Raw genomic sequence first — 26818 nt, forward strand, 5'->3', positions numbered from 1 at the left:
GGGAGGGAGGGAGACAAGGAGGGGAGGCCAGGGCTCAGCTCAGCAGTGAGTGGGGGCCATTTCCCTGTGTCTCTGTCTCCCTCCTCTTTCCTCTCTTGTCTGAACTCTCTTGGGCTCTTCTCCCCCATGCCCCCGCCCCCACTTGTGCACGTGGGGAGTTCCCCACAGCCCCTGCCTGAGGTCTGTGTCTCTGGTCAGAAGTGGCCATGCCTTCCCCTCTGCAGCTTCAGGCTGCCACAGTCCCCATGGTGCTGCATGGAAACCTCACCGAGAGTCACCTTCCTTTCCAACAGCCTGTTTCCCACCTCAGTGACAGACTTAGCTGGGGACCAGGGACTTGTCTTAAGCCCCTAGGGAGCCTGAGTGTCACAGCAGGCATGCGGGAGTAAAGGTTTTAGTAAAACCAACCATTTGTTGAACATCTTCTAGATATATGCTTGCATAATGTTCTGCCCTCTTCCTGTCATATAGGTTAAATGACGGATTATTAAAAATAAATTAGCGTTATTTGTATTCAAGCAAAGCTTTCATTCTTAATGAATTTTAAGATAACTTTTTAATATGGGTAACATGGAAACGGAGGCTCAGGGAGCATCAATGGCTTCTCTAGGCTTCCACTGTCTATATGCTGAATCACCAGGCCATCCCTTCTGCTCTTCCTTTGGGTTTGTGCTAACTAGAAATAGGAAGGGCTCAACGCAGAAAACGGCAGGCTTTTGCTCATTTCTTTGTCTCTTCTCCCTGAGCGCGGGCCACTTCAATTGTGCGGTCCCTGGCGCTTTAAGAATTAATATGGAGTCATGGGGCTTCTCTCCTGTTCAACTCGTCCCCACCCAGCTGCTTGCAGGGAAGCAGACCTCAGATCTCTGTGCAGACTTGTAACTGATTACAGCCGTCAGAATGTGGGGTACATTCAATCACTCAGCTTCTGATAGTTACTTGGAGCCAGGGGTTGAGCATACACTGTGGGATGGGGAGACAGTTCCTGCCCTTGGGAAGCTGGCAGGAAGTACTGACTTTGGGGAAAGCAGACAACAAATATATAATAAATTCAGAAGGCCTTAAGTGTTGTGATGAAGATAGACTCTACAGAGTGACAGGTGTCCAGGGGAAGTGTGTGTGTAGGGGGCATTGGCTCCTTAGATGATGTGACTCGATGACCTTTGACATTACCGATCGTCTGAATACCGAGAAGCCAGCCGTACAAAGACCGGAAGAACAGTGGGGAGGCTGAACTGAAAATGGAGTGTTCAAGAGATAAACTAGAGTCAGGTGAGTAACAACATCGGGTTTGGAAAGGTGATCTGGGCGTGGCTTTGTGCCCCTGTGATTGAAGGATGTCCAAGCAGAAGTTAAGAACTTCCGCAGATTTTACAAGTGTTTAGGTCAGGAAAGCCATAAGGGCCCCTGTAGGTGAGACCCGGGGATGGACAGATGCTGCAGTTGGAGCCCAGAGCCTCACACATGCTCGGGAAACACTCTGTCAAGTCCAAGGAAGTCACTATGGTCCTGCATCAGCTGTCCCAGCCTTCAGCAGTAGGCATGGAGCAGCTGGAAAGAAAGGACCGGAATCCACCGGGCCCACTTCCTGCTGCACCTCTGCATAAGGGGTCCTTCAGGGATAAACAGGAGGGTAAGCCGAGGGCAGGCTGGCATGAGCCAAATGTCCTAGTTTCAATTCATGTGTCCTACAACCCCAGGAAGCAGGAGGCAGCTCCATGAAAAGTATGAGAGTCATGGACATGTCGTCCAAAGTATGAGAGGGCTCATCTGGAATCGCTTTAAAAACAAAGTCAAATGACTAACTGCAGCCATGGAGCAACGGGGCACTCCCTTCCCACAGGAGGCACTTGAGAATGCCTAGCCGGTACCCGCAACCACATGGGAAGATGTGTCCCATTATCTGGTCTTGGTTTGACAGTCAGCGTGACTCTCAGGCCGTCCAGAGTCACCAATTTTGCCTTCCGGTGCTGATGCGTTAGGGAGGGCAAGCCCTCATGGTCCATTCCTGGCGCCCAAGACACAGCTGACAATCTTTTCTTCCACTTACTGGATCTTGTTTGGGTTTGTTTGTTCATTTGAGACAGAGTCTCACAACGCAGCCCCGGCAGGCCCGGAACTATGTAAACCAAGCTAGCCTTGAACTTAGAGATCTCCTGGCCTCTGCCTCCTGAGTGCTGGGCTGACAGCACTAGCCAGGCTAGCTTTGAACTCTCAGCAACCCTCTTGCTACAAGCCTCCCGAGTGCTGGGGATATAGGTGTGGACCTGCACACGGGCTCATCTGAGTCTTGTCTTTGTTTGGGAAAAAAAAAAAAGTAGCTAATAAAAGTTTGTTTTGGGGAGGTTACTGTTTATTGGATGGCTGGATTTGGTTGGGGACTTTTGCATCCATGTTTGTAGGTGAAATTTACATGGCTTTTGTTTTCATTATGTTATATCAGACTTAAAAACAAACAATTCTTTAGGCCATAAGGTAGTTCATTGTGTTAAGCACACACGTGTTGCCCATGCACGTAGAGGCCAGGGGTTGGTGGCAGACGTCTGCCTCTATTTTGGAGACAGTCTCATTGAGATATTTCTGCTGGACCGGCTGGCCAATGACCCTCAGAATCCAGCCGTCTCCTGTAGCACAGGCTGGTCTCAAACTTGCCGTATAGTCAAGGATGACCACAAATTCCTGATGCTGTTGCCCCTACTTCCTCCCCCAAATCTGCAGCTATGAGCATCAGTCAAGTGTCCTTTTACTTACTTATTAAAAACTTGCCGAGTCTTACAAAAGATTTGTTACTCTTTAAAAAGAATTTTGGGCTTTGTGAATCCATTTAGCCTCTGTTGGTGTATCTTCCTTTGGGCTTAATCCTTTCTGATCCCTTTTGATATACACTTATATAACTAATCTAATTATAATTCAGGTTAAACTTCCTGTGATCATGAGTTAATTTTTACAGATAGGGAACACACTTCAACTGGTCTTCTAGTTGGTTCTTTACCTAAGCGTCCTATGCTTGGAGTGTGTGCTATAAGGGTTGGGTTTTTTTTTTTTTTTTTGGTTTTTCGAGACAGGGTTTCTCTGTGGCTTTGGAGCCTGTCCTGGAACTAGCTTTAAAAAGTTTCACATGTGGTCTGTGAACACAGCTCCATAACAGCATTCGCTAGGGCAGGACCCGGGTTCAATCCTTGGTGCCAGAAAAAAAAAAGGTCCCACTCATGCTCAAAACGTACATTTAGCTGTTAGATGAATGCCCACAGCATCCTCGTAGCAAACACACTGAATGCTGTTTCTTTTACGTACTCACCAGCTTTCCGTTGTTCAATCTCTGGTAATCATGAAGTTTCTTAAACTCCCATTATGATGTGGATTACTTGTGTTTTCATACAGTTTTCAGTTTTTCATGTATTTTGAGGTGTTATTAGGAATACAGTAATTTAAGGTCTTCATAGTTTTCTGGGAATGGGTAAAGTCATACAACGAGTCCATGTCTATGGACGTTTCTGCTTCAGTACCTTTCCAGGGCCGCTGTGTTACCAACTCCAGGGAGGCATTCACACTGCAGCTGGACCGATGGGCTACTCTGAATGTCCCTCCTTCTGTGGCTTGTGGCTTCACCAGGCTTGTTTTGGTTTATACACTACCTGAGAGAGCTTTTGAGAAAGGCTGCATTGGACCCGGCTCTGTGGCTGAGGATGGCCTTGAATCCGGGTCCTCCTCCTCCACAGCCTTCCAGTTCACAAGGCAGTGCTATGCTGGGCAATGCATTTTTATATTGACGGCCACCCATGTCTCTTATACTCAGCACATAGCTCAATTTCCTTTAAAAATGCAATTAAATATTTCTTTTTTTTTTTTTATGGTTTTTCGAGACAGGGTTTCTCTGTGGCTTTGGAGCCTGTCCTGGAACTAGCTCTGTAGACCAGGCTGGTCTCGAACTCACAGAGATCCGCCTGCCTCTGCCTCCCGAGTGCTGGGATTAAAGGCATGCGCCACCATCGCCCGGTAATTAAATATTTCTTAGAGGAACATTGAATCCATTTATATAAACTATGCCCTGAATTAGGCACACTTCTCTTTTATCTCACTGGATAGCCCCGGCTGTCCTTGAACTCAGAAACCCTCTGGTCTCCACCTCCTGGGTGCTAAGAGTCAAGTCAGGAGCCACCACCAAACCTGGTCATGTACCCTAGCTTATTTTGATATTCTACTTTTCTTGCTATTTTCCCCTCATCCTGCCTTCTTTTTAAATGTTTAGTACATGTTTATTATTGTGTGTCATGTGTAGGGTTATGTGATGTGTGTGGTTAAACACAGACATGCACATAACATTCGGAGGCCAGAGAACAACTTTCAGTTGGTCCTCTCCTTCCACCACGGGGCCTGAGGCCCGAACTCACTCACGTCAGGCTTGGCCAGCAAGCACTTCTCAGCAGAGCCATCTCAGGGGCCCACACTGTCTTCTGTGGACTGTCTGTGTTTTCTTACTCTGTTAGCCCTTGGCTGGGAACTACCTTACGTCTATCCCAGGAATCCACAAAGTTTAGCATCTGTGTTAACACACCAATACCTAAAATTAACACTTTTATCTTCTAACCAAATGATAAGACTTTCAACGAGTCAACCCAGTTACCTGCCTCTCCAGCTACCTTTATGACTTTGGGGTTTTCTTTTTTTGGGGGGGGGGGTGTTTTGAGACCAGGCCTTACTGTGTAGCTGGTCTGGGCTTCCTTGTTTTAGTTTTCTTTTGAGCTCTGTCAGACTGGCGGGTCTGGTTGTTTGGATGCCGCTATGCTTAGCAGGCTGTGCTCTCTGTTCACTGATGTGTTTAAGGATGCATGTAAGGATCACCTCCTTCTTTGGGGAAAAACTCAATTTTTCTTTTTCTTTTTGAAAAAATGTCCTTTATTTCATCCCAATCTTGAAAGGCAGTTTTACCGAGTACAGAGTTCTAGCTTTTGTTTTTCTCAAACATTTTTATTTGTTTTGTTCGAAACAGGCTCTTGGTCTCAGTCCATCCTGGTCTGGAACTCATCAGCTGACCTTGAGCTCTTGGCAATCCTCCTGACTCAGCCCTTCAGTGCCAGCGCCACTACCCTCCACCTCTCCTAGCACTCTCAAATGCACTCCAGGGTTTCTGGTAAACGTAGTTAAAATGAGAAGGTAGCTGTCAGTTTCCTTGGCCTCGGTTTGGAGGTGACCCGAATTTTCAGATCTGTGGAGGGGCGACTATTACCCTAGACCAGGATGACTCGAATGCTGTGGACATACTGGCTAAGGTCTGAGTCTTTATCGGATTTGACAAACAACATCCCCTGCTAGGGCTAGGAACAATTGGGGAGCCACAAAAATCAGGGACGCAGACACTGATGTAAATGCTACATGGAAGCGCTGCTCAATGTTCACTGAAACAGATACAGTCTGTTTGCCGATGCTCATTAGCCCCTAAGGCCAGACCCATCAGAGGCCGCACCTTGAGAGAGACACTGGATCTAGGTGGGGCGATGGCAGGGACACAGGCTCTCAGATCTGCAGAGGCCATGAGGATAAGGGTGGGCAGGCCCAGGATGGGTTGGATCCTGCAGGAAACCCTGAGCTCTGACCCTGGTTCTTCACTTTGATGAACCTCCACCACTGGCTGATCCCATTTGTAGCTAAATACACACTTCTTAGAGTTTACAGATCAAACACGCTGGCTTATTCTCATTTAGCAAAGTATTTTATTCAAAAGCTTCTCAGCACCATCAAGTTATCAGAAGAAGGAGCATCGCTTCCTCTCCCCACCCAACCCCCAAGGCAGAGACACAAGTTAAACCTGTCAATGGGGCGCCTCAGTGACCACAGCTGACCCCACAAGGTTTTCTCTAAACCTGTTTAACCTGACCCAAGCGAAGCTGTGTCCCACAGGAAGGAATCATGTCAGACTGATCAACCTTCCCTTCTCAGGCTATCAGAATCACATGAAGCAACCCTGCAAAAGTTGAATTAGTGACCACAGTGTAGGAAGGACAATGATCTGTGAGGCAGCATGCAGCGCTGAGAGTTCGAATCCTAGCTAACCCTCCCCCAATCTACTCTAGAAACGAGGAGCACAGGTCTGTTTGTTCTCTGCACACCTCGGCGGCTCATCTTATTCTCTTACTACAAACACAAAGACCACGACAGTTAGGACAATTACATCTGGTTAAAATGCTAAGAGACCCTGAGCCGGCAGAGATGAAGAGAGCAAACAGTGCTCTCCCTTTTTCTTTTCTTTTTTTTTTTTTCTTATGAATATTTGTTTCAGCATAAAGCATCTTTCCCAAAGAGGTTCCTGGAGGAGACTGGGAACCCAAGAGTCTGCCTGTGTCCTGTGGGAACAGCCACCCATGTAACTTTGGTTTCAGTCCCTGGATCTGTCCTTGGCAGCTATATCCGATCCCATGGGAGGAGGAAAGAGCTGGAAGCAGTGCCACTCACTCAGCCAAAGCCCCCATGGGGTCCCATGCCGGCAGGACAATGGGCTCCTGCTCTAAGACAGCCAGCACCTCTTCTGGGACATGCTTCCTGTCCACCACCACCTCGTAGACATACTCGGAGAACCACTCATCAGTCATGCATAGGTAACCTGGAAGAGAAGAACCTATGAGTTCAGAGGGCAGGCAAAGAGCAGGGAATCTCCTGCAGAAAGATCTTTACCAAAGTGTTTTCCAGCTTTAACCTGCAATCGCATTTGAATCCCAGTCTTACAAGCAATTCCGTGAAGCAGACAGGATAGACATGGCTGTACTTTTACCAACTACGAAACGGGGACTCAGAGGAACTGATGTCTAGTACTAGGGAAATTTGGTTCAGAGAGGACCAATGGCTATGCAGGTCCATTCTCACCTCACCCACACTCCCAGTATCCCAGCTAAGCTGCTCCAGGCATGTAGGTGGGCCACGTCACCATGCCCAGCAGCCACTCACTCATTTGCAGTTGACAGTGAGTGATCACACAGCCCTGAAAGGGAATTCTCTGAAAGGGAATGTGTAGTGCCCAAACACCGAGACAGCAAGTGTCCCACATTCCCCAGCAGGGCCCTTCCATGGGGAGCTGCACAGAGGTACCCATACTAGCAGCCTGCCTCTTCCCATCAGAGAGATTGTCTGAATCTCAGCCTCTACAAGGTCACACAAGTTCTTCTTCAGGACCATACTTCCAGCAAGCTCCTGTGGGCAAATAATCCGCCTAAGCCACCAGCAGTATGAAAAACAAAGTGGAAATGAGAGACTGCTAAAGTGTGTGTTAAAACACGTTAAAAGCATGATTATGAGCTACAGAGGGATGCACAAGCATACACAAAACATGTACCTAACAGGAGCACATCAAAGGATTCGCAAGAAAGAGCATCCACTAGCTACAAGATGCAGCTGGCACCTGCTATAGACACTTAGACACCTCTCTCTCTGTTTCTGTAAATCTGGGTTTGTGGTATTAATTCCCACGCAGGACCAAGAGTAAGGGAGAAGACACAGATGTTTCTTCCAAGAGGGTTCTCTAAAGTCAGGTATGATAACACACTCTTATAACAGCAGCATTTCGGAAGGGAAGGCAAGAAGATCAAGATTTCAAAGCCATCTTCTGCTACATAGGGAGCTCAAAGTCAGCAAGGGCTTCATGAGACCCTGTCTCAAAAACAAAGCAAAGCAAATAATACACAGAAAGATATATAGAAACAAATACACACACACACACACACACACACACACACACACACACACACACACACACTCCCAAAACCAAGAGGGTTTTCTAGTTAAGCGGTTTCCAAACTTCTTTGGCCTCAAGATCTGTTTATACTTTTAAAATAATTAAAGATGGCTAGAGGGACGGCTCAGTGGTCTAGAGCACTTGCTGCTCTTGCTGAGGACCTAGGTTTGATTCCTGGCACCAACACGGTGACCAGCACTTGTGCTCCCGTTCCAGGGCATCCAATGCATTCTTCTGATCTCCAAGGGCACCAGATACATATGCAGAACAGAACCATGCCTGCAGGAGAAACTCTCACACACAAATGAAATAAATAAACCTAAAAAGTTAGCTTATGTGGGTTATATTACTATTTATTATACTAAAAATTAAGTTTAAACAGTTCTATTGGCTGGGGAGATGGCTCAGTGGGTAAAGTGCTTACTGTACATAAGGATTTAAGTTCAGATTACCACATAGAAAACTGTGCATGATGGTAAGCGCCTAAAACCATGACCCGGGGGTATGGAGAGAGGTGGATCCCAGGGTCTTGTTGGCAGTCACAGTAAGTTCCCGGTTCAGTGAGAAACACTGCCTCAAAAAATAAGGGTGGAGATAATAGAGGAAAATGCAGCTTGCTCACATATGTATACCAGCAAGCTCACCTCGTCACCTCATAAGAAAACGTTCTAATAAGCACTTGCTAGTTACTGCGAAATGGTCTCTGGGTTCCTTTCCCCAGCATCACACTGGCAAGTACACACACGAGTGATCTCAGGGGTGCTGAACCAAGCCTTGTCAAGGGTTGCTCACCTGGTGAGTACCCTCTAGATGCTGGGCTGCTTCTTCCAACAGTGGGTAAGGAGTGAGCACAGAGCGTGGCCTGTGCTGCTTCTGATCTGCCCTGACACCGATTACCAACATCTGTATCAGTGCACCCAAATCCGAGCACTCCTGAGAAACTCACATTCGCCTTGTCAAAGACATGCACTGGCCAAAGCCTGCAATCCTAGCACCTCAGAGGCTGAAGCAGGATTACTACAAGTTTGAGGTCAGGCTATGCTACAGAGTGAGAGCAGCATCTGAAACATTAGCCATTGTCCCCTACCACAGTGCAGCTGCGCGTGTCCTGGAGCAGCTGTGGCAGTGAAGCAGGTAAAGGACGGAGCAGACTCCGTTAAGAAAGCTCTGAGCCCTAACAATACTATCGCACACAATCAAATGAGTCTCCCAAGACTGCCCCGAAAAAACGGACACAAAGTACATCTGCACAATCTTGTTCCAAAAGCAGATCAGATTAAGTCCTCACAAATTAAATCTCCTATCAATTGTAGCCCACCCTTTCCATGTCCCTGCAAGAGGACCGCCTTGATTAGCTTCTCTCTGCAGGATATGAGTTCTTCAAGGCCCAAGACACCCTCACAGTGTGAAAGCTGCCAAGTAATTGCACCCTGGGAAGATAACAGCTCCAATTGTTGACACCGCATGTCTCAGAGTTTTACCAAGATTAGGATCAGTGAGGCTGAAACCAGGAGGGCTGACACAGTCTGGAGCCCCAGGATGCTGTGGTGCACTCGGCAGCAGATTGTGGGTGCAGGGCTCTGAACTTCAGTTCCCAGCCCAAATGAGAACAGCAAATTAGGATCCCAAAGTTAACATTTAGGAAGACAGACAATGCAATGTATAATGAAGTCAACTTCAGAGATACAATTTCACTTAAGCATTAGTATCTTACTTATATTCTTTGAGCAAATAAAGTAAAATAAGCAATTCCTAAGAATCTGGCAAAGTTTCTGAGTTTTGTATAGGGAAAGGTCAGGCAGGGTCTGGGATAAAGGTGCTGAGACTCACACGTGAAGAGCCCTGATCGGCAGCTTTACAGACAGGAGCGCCTACCTGAGTTTCTGATTGCCTGCCGGGGTCTGAGAATTAAACCATGCAGACTATATTAAAACAACAAAACATTATCATTTATTTTTTAACTGACTAATACGTATTTTTAATTATTATTTTATTTCTAGTTATATGTATGTAGTAGGGTATATAGACGCAGTGTAGACCTATGGAGCCAGAAGAGGAACTTGGACGTCCTGGAGCTGGGGTAACAGGTGACTGTGGGCTGTCTGTCTGTCTGATCTGTAGTGGGTGCTGAGAACTGAACCTGGGTCCTCGGGAAGGGAGCCTGTGCTCTCAAGTGCTGAGCCAGCTCCAGCCCCAATACTGCACTTATGAATTAGAAATATTTCCCAGTTTTTCTCATCTTGTTCTAAGACATACTGCACCTCACTGACAATTTGTAGTTAATTATTATTTTGCTATTAAAAAGGTGTGTGTGGCGGGGAGGTTGGAGAGATGGCTCAGTGGTTAAGAGCATTGGCAGCTCTTCCAGAGGTCCTGAGTTCAATTCCCAGCACCCACATGGTAGCTCACAACCATCTGTAATGAAATCTGGTGCCCTCCTTCTGGTCTACAGATGTACATGTAGATAGAGGATCATATACATAAGATAAAACTTAAAAAATTCTTAAAAACAAACAAACAAGTGTAGGGAAAACGAAGTCATTAAATAGGTGTGGAAGTGCACATCTGTAATCCCAGCACAAGCAGCCAGATAGGAAGACCACACAGTTGAGGCTGGCCTGAGCAATGTAATGAGATTCTGTACATAGAAATAAACAGTGAGACATGGCCTGCTCAGCTCTGGTGAGTGTGTTCCGCTGCACTGACCTAAGGAAGGCAACTGTGACCAGACACCCTAGCTCAAGGGTGCAGCTAGGCTTCCAAACTGTCTAAGAGAGTGAGAGACACCTTACAGACGCTAGCCAGCCACTGCAACGACACTGCAAAGAACACACAGCAATTGAGAAAGTACTTAAGAAAGCACACATAAGCGGTCTGTCATCTGAGGGCTTCACACAGTGCATGCATTGTACACACACAGTCCAACACATAACAGTAACTAAATAAATAGCATGTCATGCCATGAGCTAATCCATGTTCTCTCCCAGGTATTTGAAATGTTCTATTATTTTTTGGCTCCTTTAAAAAGTTACCCAAATAATTCAAGTTTATTATAAGAAAATATTTTTAGAAACAGTAAGAAGAGAAGAAGAGAAGGAAGAGGTAATTTTAAAACGATCTGCACCTACTAGAGGAGCCTGTTACCTTTACATCACAGCTTCAGTAAGTCTCTACCTGCAGACTGCATCCTAGCAGACAAACCACAACTGTCATCACAAGCGCCACCCCTACCACTGAAGTCTAGGCTGTTTGTTCATCTCAGGACCAATACTGTAATACTAACAATAGTTCTGGGACTGACTCTGTATCTGCATTCTCAATCTCCAGGTGTCTCTATTATTAAGACTTGTATAGACAATTGCCAACTTTCTTTTACGGTTTGTCTGAGCCATTTTTAAGTTTTCTTTTACCTGAGGCCTCTCAAGATGGCTTTTTTGTGGGTAAAGGCACTGGCTGCTCAGCTCAGTAACCCAAGAGTGATACCTGGAACGCACACGGTAAAGGAGAGAACCAAGTCCTTCACGTAGCCCTCTTCCCCCCATATTCTGCCTGTGGCATGTACGCACACACAGATAAAAGTATGGAGAAACCGAAAGAGAAGCAGTAGAGGCTGGAGAGATGGCTGAACAGTTAAGAGCCCTTGCTGCTCTTCCAGGAGACCCGAGTTTAGTTCTCAGAACCCATGTTGGGAGGCTTACAACCATCTGTAACTAGCTCCAGGGGACCCAATACCCACCTTCTAGCCTCCAAAGGCACCTGTACTATGTGCACATACACAGGACACACACATATTTAAAAAACCTCTAACAAAAGGAAAGGCAATAAATTATCTGAGCGCTGTCTTACCCCTCATAAAGGGTTAATGTTTCATAAAGAAAAGGGGAGGTGACCAAATAACCACTTATACTTATGACTGTCACTTGGACAGTGATTTAAGAAGCTGCTTCTCCTCTAGACTAGACACAGATGTCTGGCTGGGCTGAGGACACATTCATGGTCACGAACCTTCGCTGATAACAGCTGAGATAAGCACAGAGCCGGATATTATGGGTGGCCTCTCTCAGACACAAAGGCTAGAGAAGGTGAGGCGGCCCTGCTAAAGGCACAGGAAAAACGAGGCATGGTGAAACAGCAAACACAGTAAAGGAGGGCTGCTTGGGTATCTTTAAGTGTTTAAATTATATTTATTTGAATGTGCAAACATGCCATGGTATAGGAGTCAGAGGGCAACTTGTGGAAGATGGCTTTCTCCTTCTACCACATGGGCCTCAGGAACCAATCTCACGGCGTAAGGTTTAGAAGCAAGGTCCTTTACCCAATTTCACCGCCCCATTCATACTCTTCCAACCCCGTTTTTCTTGTTTTTTTGATTTTTGAGATAAAGCTTTTCTGTATAGCCTCGGCTGTCCTAGCTGTCCTGGAACTCACTCTGTAGACCAGGCTGGCCGCAAACTCACAGAGATCCACCCGTCTCTGCCTTCTGAGTGCTGGGATTAAAGGTGTGCGCCACCACTCCCAGTTTTCATTTGTACTTTTAAAAGCCATAACAAAATTCAAGAACCAAAAGTGCAGTCACCCCAAGAAGGTGCCCTTCCCTGAGTGGTCCAGAGACGGCAGCTTACTGCAGGGCTGAGTCTCTTATCCCCAGAACCCAGGAAAGCCTGAGACTATACATGACTGGGTCAGGCCAAGGTTTTTCCTGCCCAAGGGCCTGACTTCACAGGGAACTTTTCTCTGTCCCCCCAAACCATCACTCCTTGTTCTAGGGTAAGATCCTTGGATGGCAGGCCACGTTACTGCTTGGCCACACACCTCTTGTCCAAAGCATTCTCCAAATGCCAAGGACTGCTATCTGAGCTACCAACTCCCTAGCTAGCCTCTCCTTAGCCTTGGCAAGAAGCCCTACCCTTTATCAAGCTGCTTTCCTGGAGAACTCCTAAGGGGGGGGGCACAGTTCACTCTCCCTGCTCACCATTCTGTTACTGCACTTATTCTTGTGTTTGTCACACACACACGCACGCACGCACACACACACACACACACACACGCACGCACACACACACGCACAGGCACAGCGCGAGCGAGCGAGACTAGCTTCAACCATCCCAGCTTCAATACCCCCCACACACACAACACACACACTGTACTAGACTAGAAGACACAATAGTGAAAAGCTGGTTTGGCACAAAGGACACAGTGCTGGCACCCCGGTCTCCTAAAGTTTCCGAAACCACCCGTGTATCTAAGCCCAAAGCTCTTTCCTTGCTCTGACTGCTCCTTCATTACATTACTATGGCCCTCCCCCAGTCTCCCAAACCCTGACACCTGGCTGCTGAGGTAGGCTTTCCACCCTCACCTTCTCAGGAACCTCAGCCCTGCTTTTCCACATCCCCACACTGAGGGCCATGCCCAGCCCTTCCTCTCTCCAGTCACCAGCCTCTTGGAGCAATCACCTTTGCTCTTCTCGGTCTATTTGTCCTGTATCTCACAGTCTGAGGAGCACACCATGAATGCCACTTCTGTCACATCACAGCCCTCTTCAGATCCTGTTCCCATGTCCCAGGAGATTAAGTATAAATTCCTCTGAGGGTCGGGGACATTCATTCCATCATTGTCTGTGCACGGGTCTCTGCATCCTGTTGATAAATGGGAGCTGACGCCACTGCTAATGGCTTTTCCTCAGCACCGGGTTTACCCATCTTCACTGCCTTTTCTCACGAAACCAAGCTTACACTGTAACTGTGACGTAGTAGCAGTCATGCCGAGAGCTGTATTCTCAAAGCTCTGAAGCCATGGCAAGTGAGACAGTCCTTTCCAAACGAGGAAGTGAGCTCCCGCTCCCGTCAGTCTAGAGCACTAACGACAGCAGCCAAGGCTGTGATGTGCTTCCTTTGCACTTCACACAACAGTTACACACCAGCCTTATAGATGAGAAAGTCACACTCAGACAGGCTCAATACCACACAACACCATGCACAGCCAATGGACGGTGGGACACTTGGAGGCGTCCATACAGCCTAGCTCCAGATTCTGTACTTAACCATCCTTAAAATGGCATAAACATGCCTTAGGGCAAAGTAGAGTCTTTTACAAAAAAAGCAGAAATATACATATAACATTTTGTTAACTAGGAGAGGGATTCTCTCAGAAGCTGAGCCTGTTTACAGGTTTGAAGCCTTGGATCTGGAGTGTCCCTCCAGCTGCCTCAAGTTCTGCATGTCAATAAAGACGCACCACTGGCCCCGACAGCCTGTGCTCCCTCTGCTCCACTCACACGTACTAGTTTTCAGTTAACAAAGATAAGCAGTGAAAAGTCCTTCTCAAAGAACTGCACTCCCAGGTGTCCCTGGCAAGAGCTGAATCGACCAATCTGGGGGAAACATGAAACCCTCTGCCGTAAAGTAACGAGCTCTCCAGATCAAGGACCTCTGCAGTAAGCTATAAAATCACCCTTATTACAGCCAGTTCAGCTCACATCATTTATACTATTTGAGTTTCTAGCTGTCCAAGTGAATCCTAATCACACCAGCAAATACCGGTGGTTCTCTGTAAGTTGTACATGACTAAGAAATCCATGAGATCTGAATCCCAACCCTGCCCCAATCCCGTGCAACATGCACTCATCAAAATCTCTCAATAAGCTTCAACTGCTTCCACACACAGCACTGGTGCAACCACACAATCACATCTTGCCGTGACACGGTGCTGTGATAGGAACACACATACACATCAGCAAACCCATCTTGGGTACCTCTGACAGCTAACTCTGGAGAGTTTGAACGACTGTCACATACAGTCTGAACAAAGCTTTATGGGAAGAGCAGCACAAAGGCCAGCGAGGCCCTCGGGGATCTGTGCCCGGGAACCAATAAGCAGGCTTTTACCACAGCACACCAGCTTCCACGACAGAAAATCACAGGAACAGGTTTTGTGCAAAACTCTGAATATACTGCTTTCAAAATTATGTGCTATCTGGCTAGTGAGAGACACTTATTGGTCATGATGTTGGATATAATAAAGGATGTAACATAAATTGGCAAGGAAGTTTCTTTTTGATTAATATCCAACATGCTGATGTTTCTCTAACCAGAAACACAGAGTTCCTTTTTTGGAGGAAGTCTAGACATTTTACTAAAATTAAATCAGAAACAGGCAGATTTATTTGTAAGATAAAAATATGTGGTTTAAAATCATTTTAAAAGCTCATGTACCTGAAAGATGCAAAACAATCTGAATGTGCAAAACTCATCTTGGCTCAAAACGAAAAATAAGGGATTTTTTTGTTTCGTTTTTCAAGACAGGGTTCTTTGTGTAGTCTTGGCTGTTCTAGAACTAGCTCTATAGACCAGGCTGGCCTTGAACTTGTAGAGATCCACCTACCTCTGTCCTGAGTGCTGGGATTAAAGGTGTGTAATACCACTGCACCACTGCCTGGCTAAGAGACAATTTTTAAAAGATAAAGATTTTCATCCAATGAAGAAAATTTGCAGTATTGGAAATATCCCCTCTCAAAAGTTACATTATTCTCTTACTTTCTCATGTAATCTTAGCTTAACAACAAAGAACAGAGTCTTATGTCCCTTCAGCCACTGTTTCTGGTCACCAAAGATCAATGAGAGCTCACAACTACCATGTGGTAGGGAGCACGGCAGCAGGCAGCAAGGTGCTAGGGCTGTAGCTGGACAACCACAAGGCTGAGAGCTAACTGGGAATGCTGTGGACTTCTGAAAACTCAAAACCCGTTCCCAGAGACACATCTTCCCCAATGAGGCCATACCTAATTCTTCCCAAACAGTTTCACTAACCGGAGACTAAGCATTCAAATATAACTGAATCATGCACTGTCTTGTGACTGGGCCAGATGCTTCCACAACATGAGTTCAGAGAAAGCATTGCTTACACTCAGGAAGCCGCTCTGCAGTCAGGGTGAGTGTGATCTGGCTCTGTCACACATCACTGTGGCCTGCAGTCATTCTGGCCTAAAGACTACACTCTCTCAGATAAGTTTCTGACTAAGGATGAGTGGAGTCAAGGGCGATTTCCTCTATTATTTTTTGGGGGTGGGGGCTGATACTAGGTCTCATAAACACAGGATGACCTTGGACTCCTAATCTTTCCACCTCCCCCTCCCAAGTACTGGGTTACAGTGTAGGCCACTATCCTCAGCACTACTTCCTTGAACTTACACTTCTGAACAGCTTCTAAAATATTTTATAAGATCACCTTTTTAAAATAAGAAATAAGGTAGCAAATCCCACAGCCTCTTTCTTCATATCACTATGAGACCCATTTCTGATACGATCCATAAACGAGGATCAAACAAGGCAGGATTTCACACAGGGCAGGCAACAGCTGTGGGATGCCTGCTCTACACGTGCTCCATTTCTAGCGCAGCAGACTGCCAGGACTCACACCCACCTGCATATCCAACTTACCCTGGGCAGAAAATGCCAGGAACATGATCAAGGGAGAAGACTGAGGCCGAGCCAGGGCAGAGAGCGAGGACAGCCTGCCTACGTATCTTTGCCTGTTTACCTCCAGCTTACAGGATAAAAGCCACTTTTCAGAAATATGGATCTTAATGGACAGAAATCCCAAAGAGAACAATAATAAACTGTTAACAATGTCTACAGAAACAAGACCCCAGGAGCCCACTTCACACAAATTACAAGGTGTGCCTCTACAGGCCAGCCATGGATGACAGACGAAGGGCCTTGCTGAAGTAAACATACATTGTCACCAGAGTAACACATTAGGTGCTCTCCAAAGGCCAGGCCAAGTGTGCCAATAAAATTAGATCATAGTTTCCTTTCTTCCTGTTAAGTTAGAAAGGACATTACCAAGAAACACATAAGAGTTATTTATTTTGGCTTTGAATGACCTACTCCTTGCCCATCCCCAATTCAATCTCTTATCTTTGTGGCTCTACAATCTCAGGCATTTTAGCTATTTGAGAATAACCGACAAAACAGTATTCAGCTTTCTCGAGACAGATTCCAGAGAGTGTGCGCATCAAGACCCTGGTTCTCTCAACGTGGCAGAGGCAGTGAGACTGAGAGGTAACCTGCACTGCACTGGGAAAGGGTCCAACCAAAGAGGAAGCCAGCAAAGCGGCTAGAATCCTCTCTGGAGCAAATATTTAGTTTTCGAGCAGCAACACACAAGACACAGAGCCTTCTCCTAGCTTTCTGATCGTCCGGCCTTCCTTATAGCTGAAGCCCAGTGACATCACAGAATGAAACTGCCAAAAAAGCAAGCTGTATGTAACTTTAGTCCTTTTCTTGGACAAAGATGAGACAGAAGCCAGAGAGGTTCACCTGAAGCAAGAGAAAAGTAACTTGAACCCAGTATTTTAGATTTGCTACAAGTTACCCAATCCTTTAAAACATAAGCATCCCTTTCTTTTTTAAAAAATTAAAACGGGAGAAGCATGAACATAGTAAGTTTTCTGCATCTGGGGAAATTGCAGCGGGTCAACACTGGAGGACAATGGATGAGTCTCGCTCTGGGAAACCACCTTCATGCATTTCCCTGCCAGGTAATGTAAGTGTTCATTTGTTGCCAGACATTTGTTCATTGTGTGAACATGTATTGCTGTGATTGGTATAATAAAAAGCTGAAAGACCAAATAGCTAGACAGAAGGTATAGGTATGATTTCTGAGGAGAAAAATCAAGATGAGGAGGAATCTAGGCATGTGGGAGGCATGGGGAGGAAACAGGAGGTGCAAGATGAAAGAAAGGTAATGCCACTTGATAGAACATAGATAAATATAAATGGGTTGATTAAAGTTATAAGAGCTAGTGGGATAAGCCTAAACTAATGGCCAAGCTTTTGTAATTAATATGATGTCTCCATGTAGTTATTTGGGAGCTGGCTGGCAGTACAGAGAGAGACATGCTGCATTCATTTCTTAGTCATCACTGACTCATTTAACAGAGACGTTGTAACTCTTTTTGCTAGCCTTGTTAAGGCTTAAAGTCTCTACTCCCAGACACCAATTGCATTTGTACTAAAATGAAATTTATTTAGTAAGAAAGCATACTTTTTAAAGTACTGCACTGCAATTCTTAACAGTGGAATTGACAAAAGGAACGTTTCTGTAGGGAACTCCTAGGATTCTCTTAAGTATAAAGCCTAAAGTTACCACTTAAAATGCTTTTTATACTGCAATTCCAGACCCTGGTAGAAATCAGAATAAGTTACAGTGGCAAGGCTAAACAAAATAATGTAGGTATATACAAGTTGTAGGAAAATTTTAAAAAAGGATAACTAAAAGAAAATTAAGATCTCTAACTGACCACTGATTAGTAGTTGGGAATGTTCTTGGAAACCTTGAGATTTTTTTTGGTTTGTTTTTGTTTCTGATATATAAAAGCTTTTTAGGGGCTGGAGAGATGGCTCAGTGATTAAGAGCACTGCCTGCTCTTCCAGAGTACCCAAGATCAATTCCTCGTATCCACATGGCAGCTCATAACTGTCTGTAATTTCAGTTCTGGGGACCTGACACCCATGGCCAAACACCAATGCATATAAAATAAAAATAAGGGGGCTGGAGAGATGGCTCAGTGGTTAAGAGCACTGCCAAAGGTCCTGAGTTCCATTCCCAGCAACCACATGGTGGCTCACAACCATCTGTAATGGGGTCTGGTGCCCTCTTCTGGCCTGCAGGCATACAGACAGAATATTGTATACATAATAAATAAATAAATAAAAAATAAATTTTAAAAACCCACTTTTTAAAGGCTGTTTATGCTTGAAATTTTAGAACTTCAAGCTGAAATGTGGTCTGGGGATACAGCTCAGTGGTTGAGTGCCTGCTTAACAGGCATAGGGCCTGAGCTAGTCAATCCTCAGTATGGACAGAGTGGCGGACAATGAAGAGGGAGAAAGAGAGGGGGAAGTCAGGTATAGTAGCACAGTCCTGTTACCTCAGCTGAAGGATTGAGAGTTCAGTCAGCTTGGGCAATTTAGTGAAGCCCTCTTTCAAAACAGAATTCCTAAAGTGGGCTGGGGAATATAGTTCAGTAGTAGAGTGCTTACCTTTGCATAAGGCCCTACCTAGGACAGTCCTCAGTATCATTTAAAAAAAAAAAAAAAAGCAGTAGCTACAGTCGCATGTGATAGGACCACATACATGTATGGGCCGGTGTTTTGTGGTCACCTCTTTCTCAGCATCTGTCTTCCTTACTTTTGGAGAAAACATGAACCACACAGCCTACTAGACTAGTTATAAGAATGAAAAGAGTGTGGTGTGGAAGCCAGAGATGCAAGATAGACACGTAGGACCAAACTGAAGCATACATCTCACCCAACAGGGATCAAACAGCTGGAAGGAGGGACAAGGTTTGATCTCAGCCTTTCTTGCTGGGGCCCCATCTCTAACATGATGGTGCAGGGCCAAGAATGTATGAAATGTCACATACCAAGGTCACTGAGAAGGACTCACCACTTTCATTCAACCTAGATGCTCTGTTACAGTCCTAACAACACATGTTGGTCTCAGTGAACTTGGGAGCTTAGGTACACATAAGAAACCAGTTTTTCCTGTAGAAGAGCTGAGCCTGAGGGATCAGTATTGACAAATCCCCTACACTGGAACACTCTTCTACCCAGAGAGGCAGAGTACAGCAGGTCCCAGGTTCGCTGAGTTAGTAGTTGAATCTTACCCTTGTGGCCGTGGTCTTCACCCCATGAATTCTCTACTCTCCATTTCACAAATACACCATCCTGATCATCCTGCCAGAAAGTGAACAACAGTGTAGTCTGAAATGAGAGTCTGTTAGCTGGTGTCACATCATCTCATTGCAAGCTGCTTAGAGAACTGTAGAGCAGGCCCATGTTACCAAGACACTCGAAGATTAGGGGAATTTTAACCTCTCGGAAGTAAAAATACAGTAAAAAAGGAAATACTACTTCCTTTTTTATTTCAGAGATCTATGCTTTATTTATGTGTGTTGGTGTGCACACGTGCACATACACATATGTGGGTGCTGTGAAGGCTGAGGGTGTGAGGCCCTCTGGAGCTGGAGTTACAGAAAAGTTTCTGAGCCCCTGCCCTCGGTGCTGGGACAGAAAATCTTGTCCTCTAAAGAGCAATAAGCTCTCTTAACCACTGATCATCCCCCTCCCCATATTTCCTCTTTATGTTCTACTCTATACAGAAAGAAAAGGCACCTAGGGCTGGCTGGAGGGCTCAGTGGGTGAGGTACTTGATACGCAAGTCTGACTACCTTACTTGGGTCTCTGGAACCCAGCAAAGGTGGATGGAGAGAGACAACTCCTCAAAGCACAAAGCTGTCCCCAGGGACTCTTGCTTTCACTCAAATTCTTTGAAAAGGCATCCCACTGCTTTAATTTTAGGAAATTCTAAGACCTGGTCAAAGTTTTTATAAAGCAAAACAAAAATATCAAGATACCCAGTTTTCTATTTAAGGAAGCTAAGTAATGATATCCTCCAAATATATTCTTTTACTGATTCAGCTACATAAATACTGAATTTAAGAGATTGAATGGCAAAGCAAAAATAAAAAGAGCAATTTCATAAACAAAGCTCAGCCAGTTCAACTGTTCTCCCTCTTTTGTCTTCATTAATAAAGTAAATTCGATTTTCATCTTCTTAAAGAGGCAGTGATACTCACCATGATAACCCTCATTCACATTCTTTATTAGAGACACAGAGAGGGACAAAAGGCAAACTCCATTTGGGAAAAAGGTTTTCCTCTGTGTCTACCGAGGACATTGCTGCTGTCAGAACAGTTCCCATCTCTGACCCTTGTGTCATGCTCCAGTGACTTCACGTGCCAGCTCCCACCTGCATATCACTGCCTGATGAGTGTCATCCACATGGGATTCGGTTTTGTTTTTTTTTTTTGTTTTTTTTTGTTTTTGGTTTTTCGAGATAGGGTTTCTCTGTAGCTTTTGAAACTCCCTTTGTAGACCAGGCTGGCCTCAAACTCACAGAGATCCGCCTGCCTCTGCTTCCCGAGTGCTGGGATTAAAGGCGTGCGCCACCACCGCCCGGTGGGATTCAGTTTCTTCTGGCTTTGCCCACCCAAACATTTGCTATCTGCTCTTAGCAAACGTTTCTTAGATCTCAGATTTAGCCAACAAACAAACCCACAGACATCCAACACCTGTACTAACACCACCAAACTATCCATGCTAGGTCCGGCTCGTTAAGTGTTGGCTTTTGTTCTCTACCCTGCCCACTGCAATGCCTCTTCTCTTCCTCTGAAACATCACCGCTACCATCACATCTGTTCACCTGTCAGTCTAATTTTGATGATGTTTGCCGTGGATTCCCGTGCAACCTAGATCAAGCTGTCCTCTAGATCACATACAAACTGAGAATGACACATGGTCCTGCTTCATAGAGTCCAAGAAACCACCAACACAGCAGGACCTTTTGGGAATTATCACTAGTGTGCATTTACCTCAGTATGACTATTAAAATAGAGTTCAAACTAGTTTTAGTGGCTAAAAACTTGTAGTGGTAGGAAAAAAAAACATTTTTCTTTCTTTTCTTTGAGATAAAGTTTCACGCTATAGCCAGGCTGGCCTCGAACTCATGGCAATCCTCCTGCCTCTATCTCTTGAATGTTAGAATTATAGGAATGAACTACAATGCTTGGCAAATGTTTTCCTTCTTAAAAACAAAACAAAACAAAAAAAAAACAATGTATAAAACTGTGTTGCTGCATGCTGCATGAATAGCTTTCCCAATCTACAAAGGCAACAGCGACTGTACTCCATCCGTCTGTATCCTGGTGTGGGAACCTCTACCTACAGAACTGAGAAGATACAATGATGAAGAACAGCTGCCTGGCTGTAAGACCTCACCTTCTAGCAATTTAGGAAAAGTACCTGAGGATCAGAAATAAGCACTGGCTGCCTAGTTAGTTCAGGGTGCTTAATACACCACAATGGGCTTGAACTCACATAAAACATCTACTTAAAAGCCAAACCCTATAACTTACATAAATGTAATTAAACCAGTAAGATTAGGTTTTGGTTTTGGATTCTTCTGTTTTGAGCAGAGTCTTGAGATACAGACCAAACAGGGATCTAGCACTCAGCCTTCCTGCCTCAGGCTCCCCAGGGCTGGGACGGCAGGAGTGCACCTCTACAAGCAGCTAAGATCTGGATCTGAGTAAGAGAGCACAGGGTTCTGGAGCACTGTGAGGTCAAAGAATATCCTCTAATGAAGCAGCTGGAAGGGACGGGAGGAAAGCACAGTGAAAACTCCATCCCACTCTCAGTTCTGCCTAGAGAGCACACAAAAAGATTCAGACAAATGCCTCAGAAACGTCAGGACTTTTAGGAGGACAGTTAAGTCAATATGCTAGCTATTTCTAAATGCTTTAGTGATCATAAATCTGGCAGGCAGCATAGCAAACCCAATGTAGGTAAGGGAAGGAGTGAGCCTGAGCGCCTTTCTGGCGATGGTGCTGGACAGAGAACACGCTTGCTTGTGAGGGCAAAGAGCCAGCGCAGCTCGCGCCTCCTCTCTTCTGTGCTTCCTGACCACTCCACAGCCTAGAATGGAGCTTATTTGTGAAAGGGTCCAAACAGCAGTACTGCCATTGACAGGGAGCCCAAAGCATTCATATCCCAATTCCTACCGCTATGTATAAATCCAGTGATGGGCACAGAGGCCACAGTTATCGTGGACCGCAGCAGCTTGTGATTCGGAATGACCACAGCAAAGAAGGTGAGCAAGGCCATCAAGATACTTACTCTAAGATCCCATTTCAGTTTCTGACATCTTTTCCTAGGTTCCTTTCCTAACCTTCCAAACCACGGAAAAGAAGTTACTGCTTTGCTTCTTGCTGATCCAAACTTTTCTAAGTTTTAATTCTGTTTTAATTACCACTGAGCAAGTAGACAAACACCGCGTGACACAGGAACATCTTAGTTGGAAGCTAACACTCAACAGAAATCAAATACAAAATGTCCATGGCTCTGCTGGACTGGCAGTCTGAGAAACTGGATCCACCTGTGCATCAGTGGACCCATTAGTGGCATGCCGGGGACCTACCTTCTCTGAGACAGCCGTGAAGGTCATGGCGTGGGTCATGAGTGACTCACCGAAAGCCAACCTCTCGGCTTTATTCATGTTCTTCAAGGAGACACCGAACACTAACTCATGGTCGTAACTGTAAAGAGAATGACAGAGGAAAGTAAGGAGAGTGTAGCCAGCCCGGCAGCTCCAAAGGAGAGGCTGTGAGAGCACCGGCACACACAGAGCCAGTGCCAGTGGGCGCCCACTCCTTTCATGCCACTACAGCATGCAGGGCAAGCTCAATTTGTACTGTTATTTTGGAAAGAAAACTTAATTTCTTTTTTTCTTTGTTTTTGTTTGTTTGATCGATTTTGTTTGAGACAGGGTCTCTCTACATAGCCCTGACTGTCCTGGAACTCACTCAGACCAAGCTGCCCTCTAATTCAGAGATCCACCTGCCTCTGCCTCCCAAGTGCTGAGGTTAAAGCTGTGCACCTCCACATTAGGCAAAAAAACAAAACAAAGCAAAACAAAAAAAACCCTATTTTAAGAAATTAAAGCTTTTGAAATAACTTCTTTATTATGAAAATGGTCTCTTTCAAGTTGGTAGACCCTCCTAGTTACTGAATCAAACCACTGACTGTGGAATTAATTAATTAGAGGCAGGGTCTTATAGCTCAGGCTGGCTTTGGACTCACTATATAGCAGAGCTTCACTTGAACTCTTGTTCCTTCCTGCCTCCACTCTCCAAGTGCTGGGGTTACAGTCCTGTGCAACTACACTGCTCTGAATGTGAAATTTAAATATATAAATGTTAAAACAATGGTAACTAATTTCAAATATAAAACCAAAAAGTTTAACCATTAGAAGTTCCTTTCCTTTTGTTAAGTATCAGGATATTACTCCTACTAGTAACAATTACTTATGGATAAATCTAAAAAGATGTATTTTATTTTATTATTTTTATAAAGATTGCATGTGTGTGTCTGTAAACGCTGATGGAGGTCAGAAGAGACCATCAGATCCCTTGGAGTTGGAGTCACAGGTGGTTGTGAGCTATCTGACATTACCTGGGAACTGAACTCAGGTCCTCTGCAAGAGCGGCAAGTGCTTTTAAAACCATGCTTAGCCATCTCTCCAGTCCCTAAAACCTAGGAATCTTGCCTGATTCAGCTTGGAAATGAACCTTCAATGTCAGCAAAGATGAAGGAGAATGATTTAAGGTAAATATATAAATTAGCCCAACTGTCCTAAAGGAAAATATATAAGGCATCAAAATAAGGGAAGCATTGAAAGAAAGATCAATAGGAGAGCTCCAGAAAGCCTCTTATTACACCGCAATGTGCCGAGCAGCTTTCCTGCCGGCCCACTGCATGTTCAGTGTTTCTCCCACATAAGCCAGCATCTTAGGAACTCCAGTGAGTTCTGCTAGTGTGATCTTGGTTTCCTGGGTTACAGCAGTTACACTTGTGCGGCCTCTGCCAGGAGCCACAACTTCACAGATGCAGAGAAAGACCCACCCTCAGGCCAACCTCAATGTCTTGATGAACCTCAGCAGAGGATTTCCAACAGCAACAACCCACAGAGAACTTTCTATTTTGAATTCCGTGCACTCACACATTCATGTCACTGAGGCCCAGCTTGCCATTGAAGTGTTTTCCAACATCACAGCCAAACCACACAGCCTAGAAATAGAAGAAAGTCAACATAAACCAAACCAGTGAAAAGGAAAGCAGCAGCTGTGTTCACACCCACGTGGGAGACAGAAACGTAAGGCAGTACTAACCTCTCCATCTTTGATGGAGGCAGCAACCATCTTTTTCAAGAAGTCAATGGGCTGGTTGTTATACAGCGTTTTTCTCCCTCCAACCATATTGCTCAAGTAGTCTACTGTGTACAATTTATTGTACTTGTGCTGGGGTCGTGGGTCATTCACAAAACAAATCTTTTGAGATCAAGAACATGTGTATTAGAACACAAGACCAAAGATGTCAAGCGAGACACAATCCTCACTGATAGGTTGTTATAGTTACAACAAGCTCATCACCTCTAACTACAAGAAGAAACACTATAGTCACAAGTAAAAGTAACAAATAAGCAAAAACTGGTCAAACACATATAAAGAAGGGTACTACGTATTCTAATTAGCACAAAGAGCACACTTGAGAGCTGTCTCTACCTGTCTCTTCTACTGGTAAAAACTGCCCCCAAATTAATTCTGTCATACTGCACATAACAAATTGTCACACACCCTTCCTCACAGTGCAAGAGAGGCTCAATGTGCAGCAATGCAATTTCTTGAAGAGGGTCAAAAAGCCCATTGAGGGAGGGGGCCCTGGTCATCCTGCTAGGCAGACGCAGAAGAAGGAAGTACAACACTGGATGCCTCCTTTAACAAGAAAGCTCCCAGCAAGGCCAGGAGATTGGGGTGCTCTGAGCTATTCATACTATCCAATATACCACCATCTATGTACCTGAGATTGATCTGGACCTAACTTATAGGGAAGAAGGGTGGGATATGGGAATAAGCTGACTCTTGGCCTAAAGTCAGGAACCCTCTGAAGAGACACACTGGGGGAAAGTGACCCTGCTGTGCCTACTTCTGTCAGGTGCATATAAACTTCAGAGAATGAAAACAAAGTTTCTAGCATCCAGTTTGATGGATGTGCACATTAACCTGGGACTCTTACGTTCTCCATGTAAACAACAGACCTTAACCATTTACATAGTCAGCGGCCGCCGACATTAGTCTCTAACCTTATCTTCCATATTGAAGAGTGGCTTCACGTGTTCCTGGTAAAACTGCAAGGGGGTTATGGGGCCAATCTTGTGGTAGTTTTTGTCTTTGTCCCGATACTCCCAGGTGAAGGTCTCTGGTGGGTTACCCAAGCAGATGCACACCACTCGGAAGATCTGGAAGAGATGGGTGATTAAGGGCTTCATTTCCACAAGCCTCCAAAGTGCTCAGGAATTAACAGCTATGTTTCAACCCAGAAACTGCAAGAGAAATCTACTGCTGCTCCAAGACTCAAAAACTATCACAAGTCAACATCTTGCTCTCGAGCACTCGGAACAGCAAAGCTCTGAGATGTGAGTATATCAATATTCTTAGCCAAGTGCTGCAGATTTTCTTAGCTAAGAAACTTGTCCACACCAGGCATGGTGGCATGTTAAAAATTAGTAGAGCAATTAGCTTTAATCCCAACACTTGGAAGGCAGATGCAGGGGGATCTCTGTGGGTGGAAGGCCAGCTTGGTCTACATAGTGAGTTTCAGGACAGCCAGAGCAAATAGTAAGCCCCTGCCTCAAAAGGAAAGAAAGGTAAATGCTCTAACACTAAACAATACCACCAATCCCCAAATAATGTATTTTTAAAATACTTGTTTATACTTTTAATCATGTGTATTTGTGTGTCTGTGTAGGGAGACACAGGTGCTGGAGAAGACCAGGGATGCTGGATCCCTGTGAAATTGGTGATATAGGAACTTATAAACTGCCCCATATGGATACTGGGAATCAAACTCAGGTCCTCTGCAAGAGCTCTTAGCCAGTCCCAAATGATGTATTTTCTTTTTCTTTTTTAACTTTTTTAAAAATCTATTTATTTGTTATGTATACAGTAGTCTCAGTATTCTGTCTGCATGTATGGCTGCAGGCCAGAAGAGGGCACCAGATCTCATTATAGATGGTTGTGAGCCACCATGTGGTTGCTGGGAACTGAACTCAGGACCTTTGGAAGGGCAGGCAGTGCTCCTAATCACTGAGCCATCTCTCCAGCCCATGATCTATTTCTTGAAGTTATAAAGACCTTTGTGTTTGAGTTAATAAAATTGTAAAATATGCTTGTATTATTTTTACTTTATACAAAAAAAGAGGAATAAATACTTTGTACAAGGCCAGAATATACAAAATACTTCCTTTTCTTTCTTTCTTTTTTTTTACTTTGAGAATACTATTGTGGTTGTTTGGATAAGAATGGCCCCAAAGCCGGGCGGTGATGGCGCACGCCTTTAATCCCAGCACTTGGGAGGCAGAGGCAGGTGGATCTCTGTGAGTTCGAGACCAGCCTGGTCTACAAGAGCTAGTTCCAGG

The 26818-nt window shown here is 45.1% G+C and overlaps 1 protein-coding gene across 1 annotated transcript in view; it reads right to left on the bottom strand.

The window, feature by feature from the left end:
* Positions 1-5693: 5693 nt before the first annotated feature.
* Positions 5694-26818, bottom strand: part of Blmh (bleomycin hydrolase) — a 40875-nt gene continuing 19750 nt past the window's right edge. Inside the window, exons 7-12 of the mRNA XM_005349507.2 lie at positions 25484-25639; positions 24513-24671; positions 24344-24411; positions 22763-22880; positions 19392-19461; positions 5694-6598 (exon numbers count right to left, since the gene is read on the bottom strand). Coding sequence (XP_005349564.1) covers positions 6447-6598; positions 19392-19461; positions 22763-22880; positions 24344-24411; positions 24513-24671; positions 25484-25639 — 723 coding nt within the window. The 3' untranslated portion in view covers positions 5694-6446. The remainder of the gene's footprint in view (positions 6599-19391; positions 19462-22762; positions 22881-24343; positions 24412-24512; positions 24672-25483; positions 25640-26818) is intronic.

The sequence above is a fragment of the Microtus ochrogaster genome, chromosome 7, assembly GCF_000317375.1.
Source record: "Microtus ochrogaster isolate Prairie Vole_2 chromosome 7, MicOch1.0, whole genome shotgun sequence".
Lineage (NCBI taxonomy): Eukaryota > Metazoa > Chordata > Mammalia > Rodentia > Cricetidae > Microtus > Microtus ochrogaster.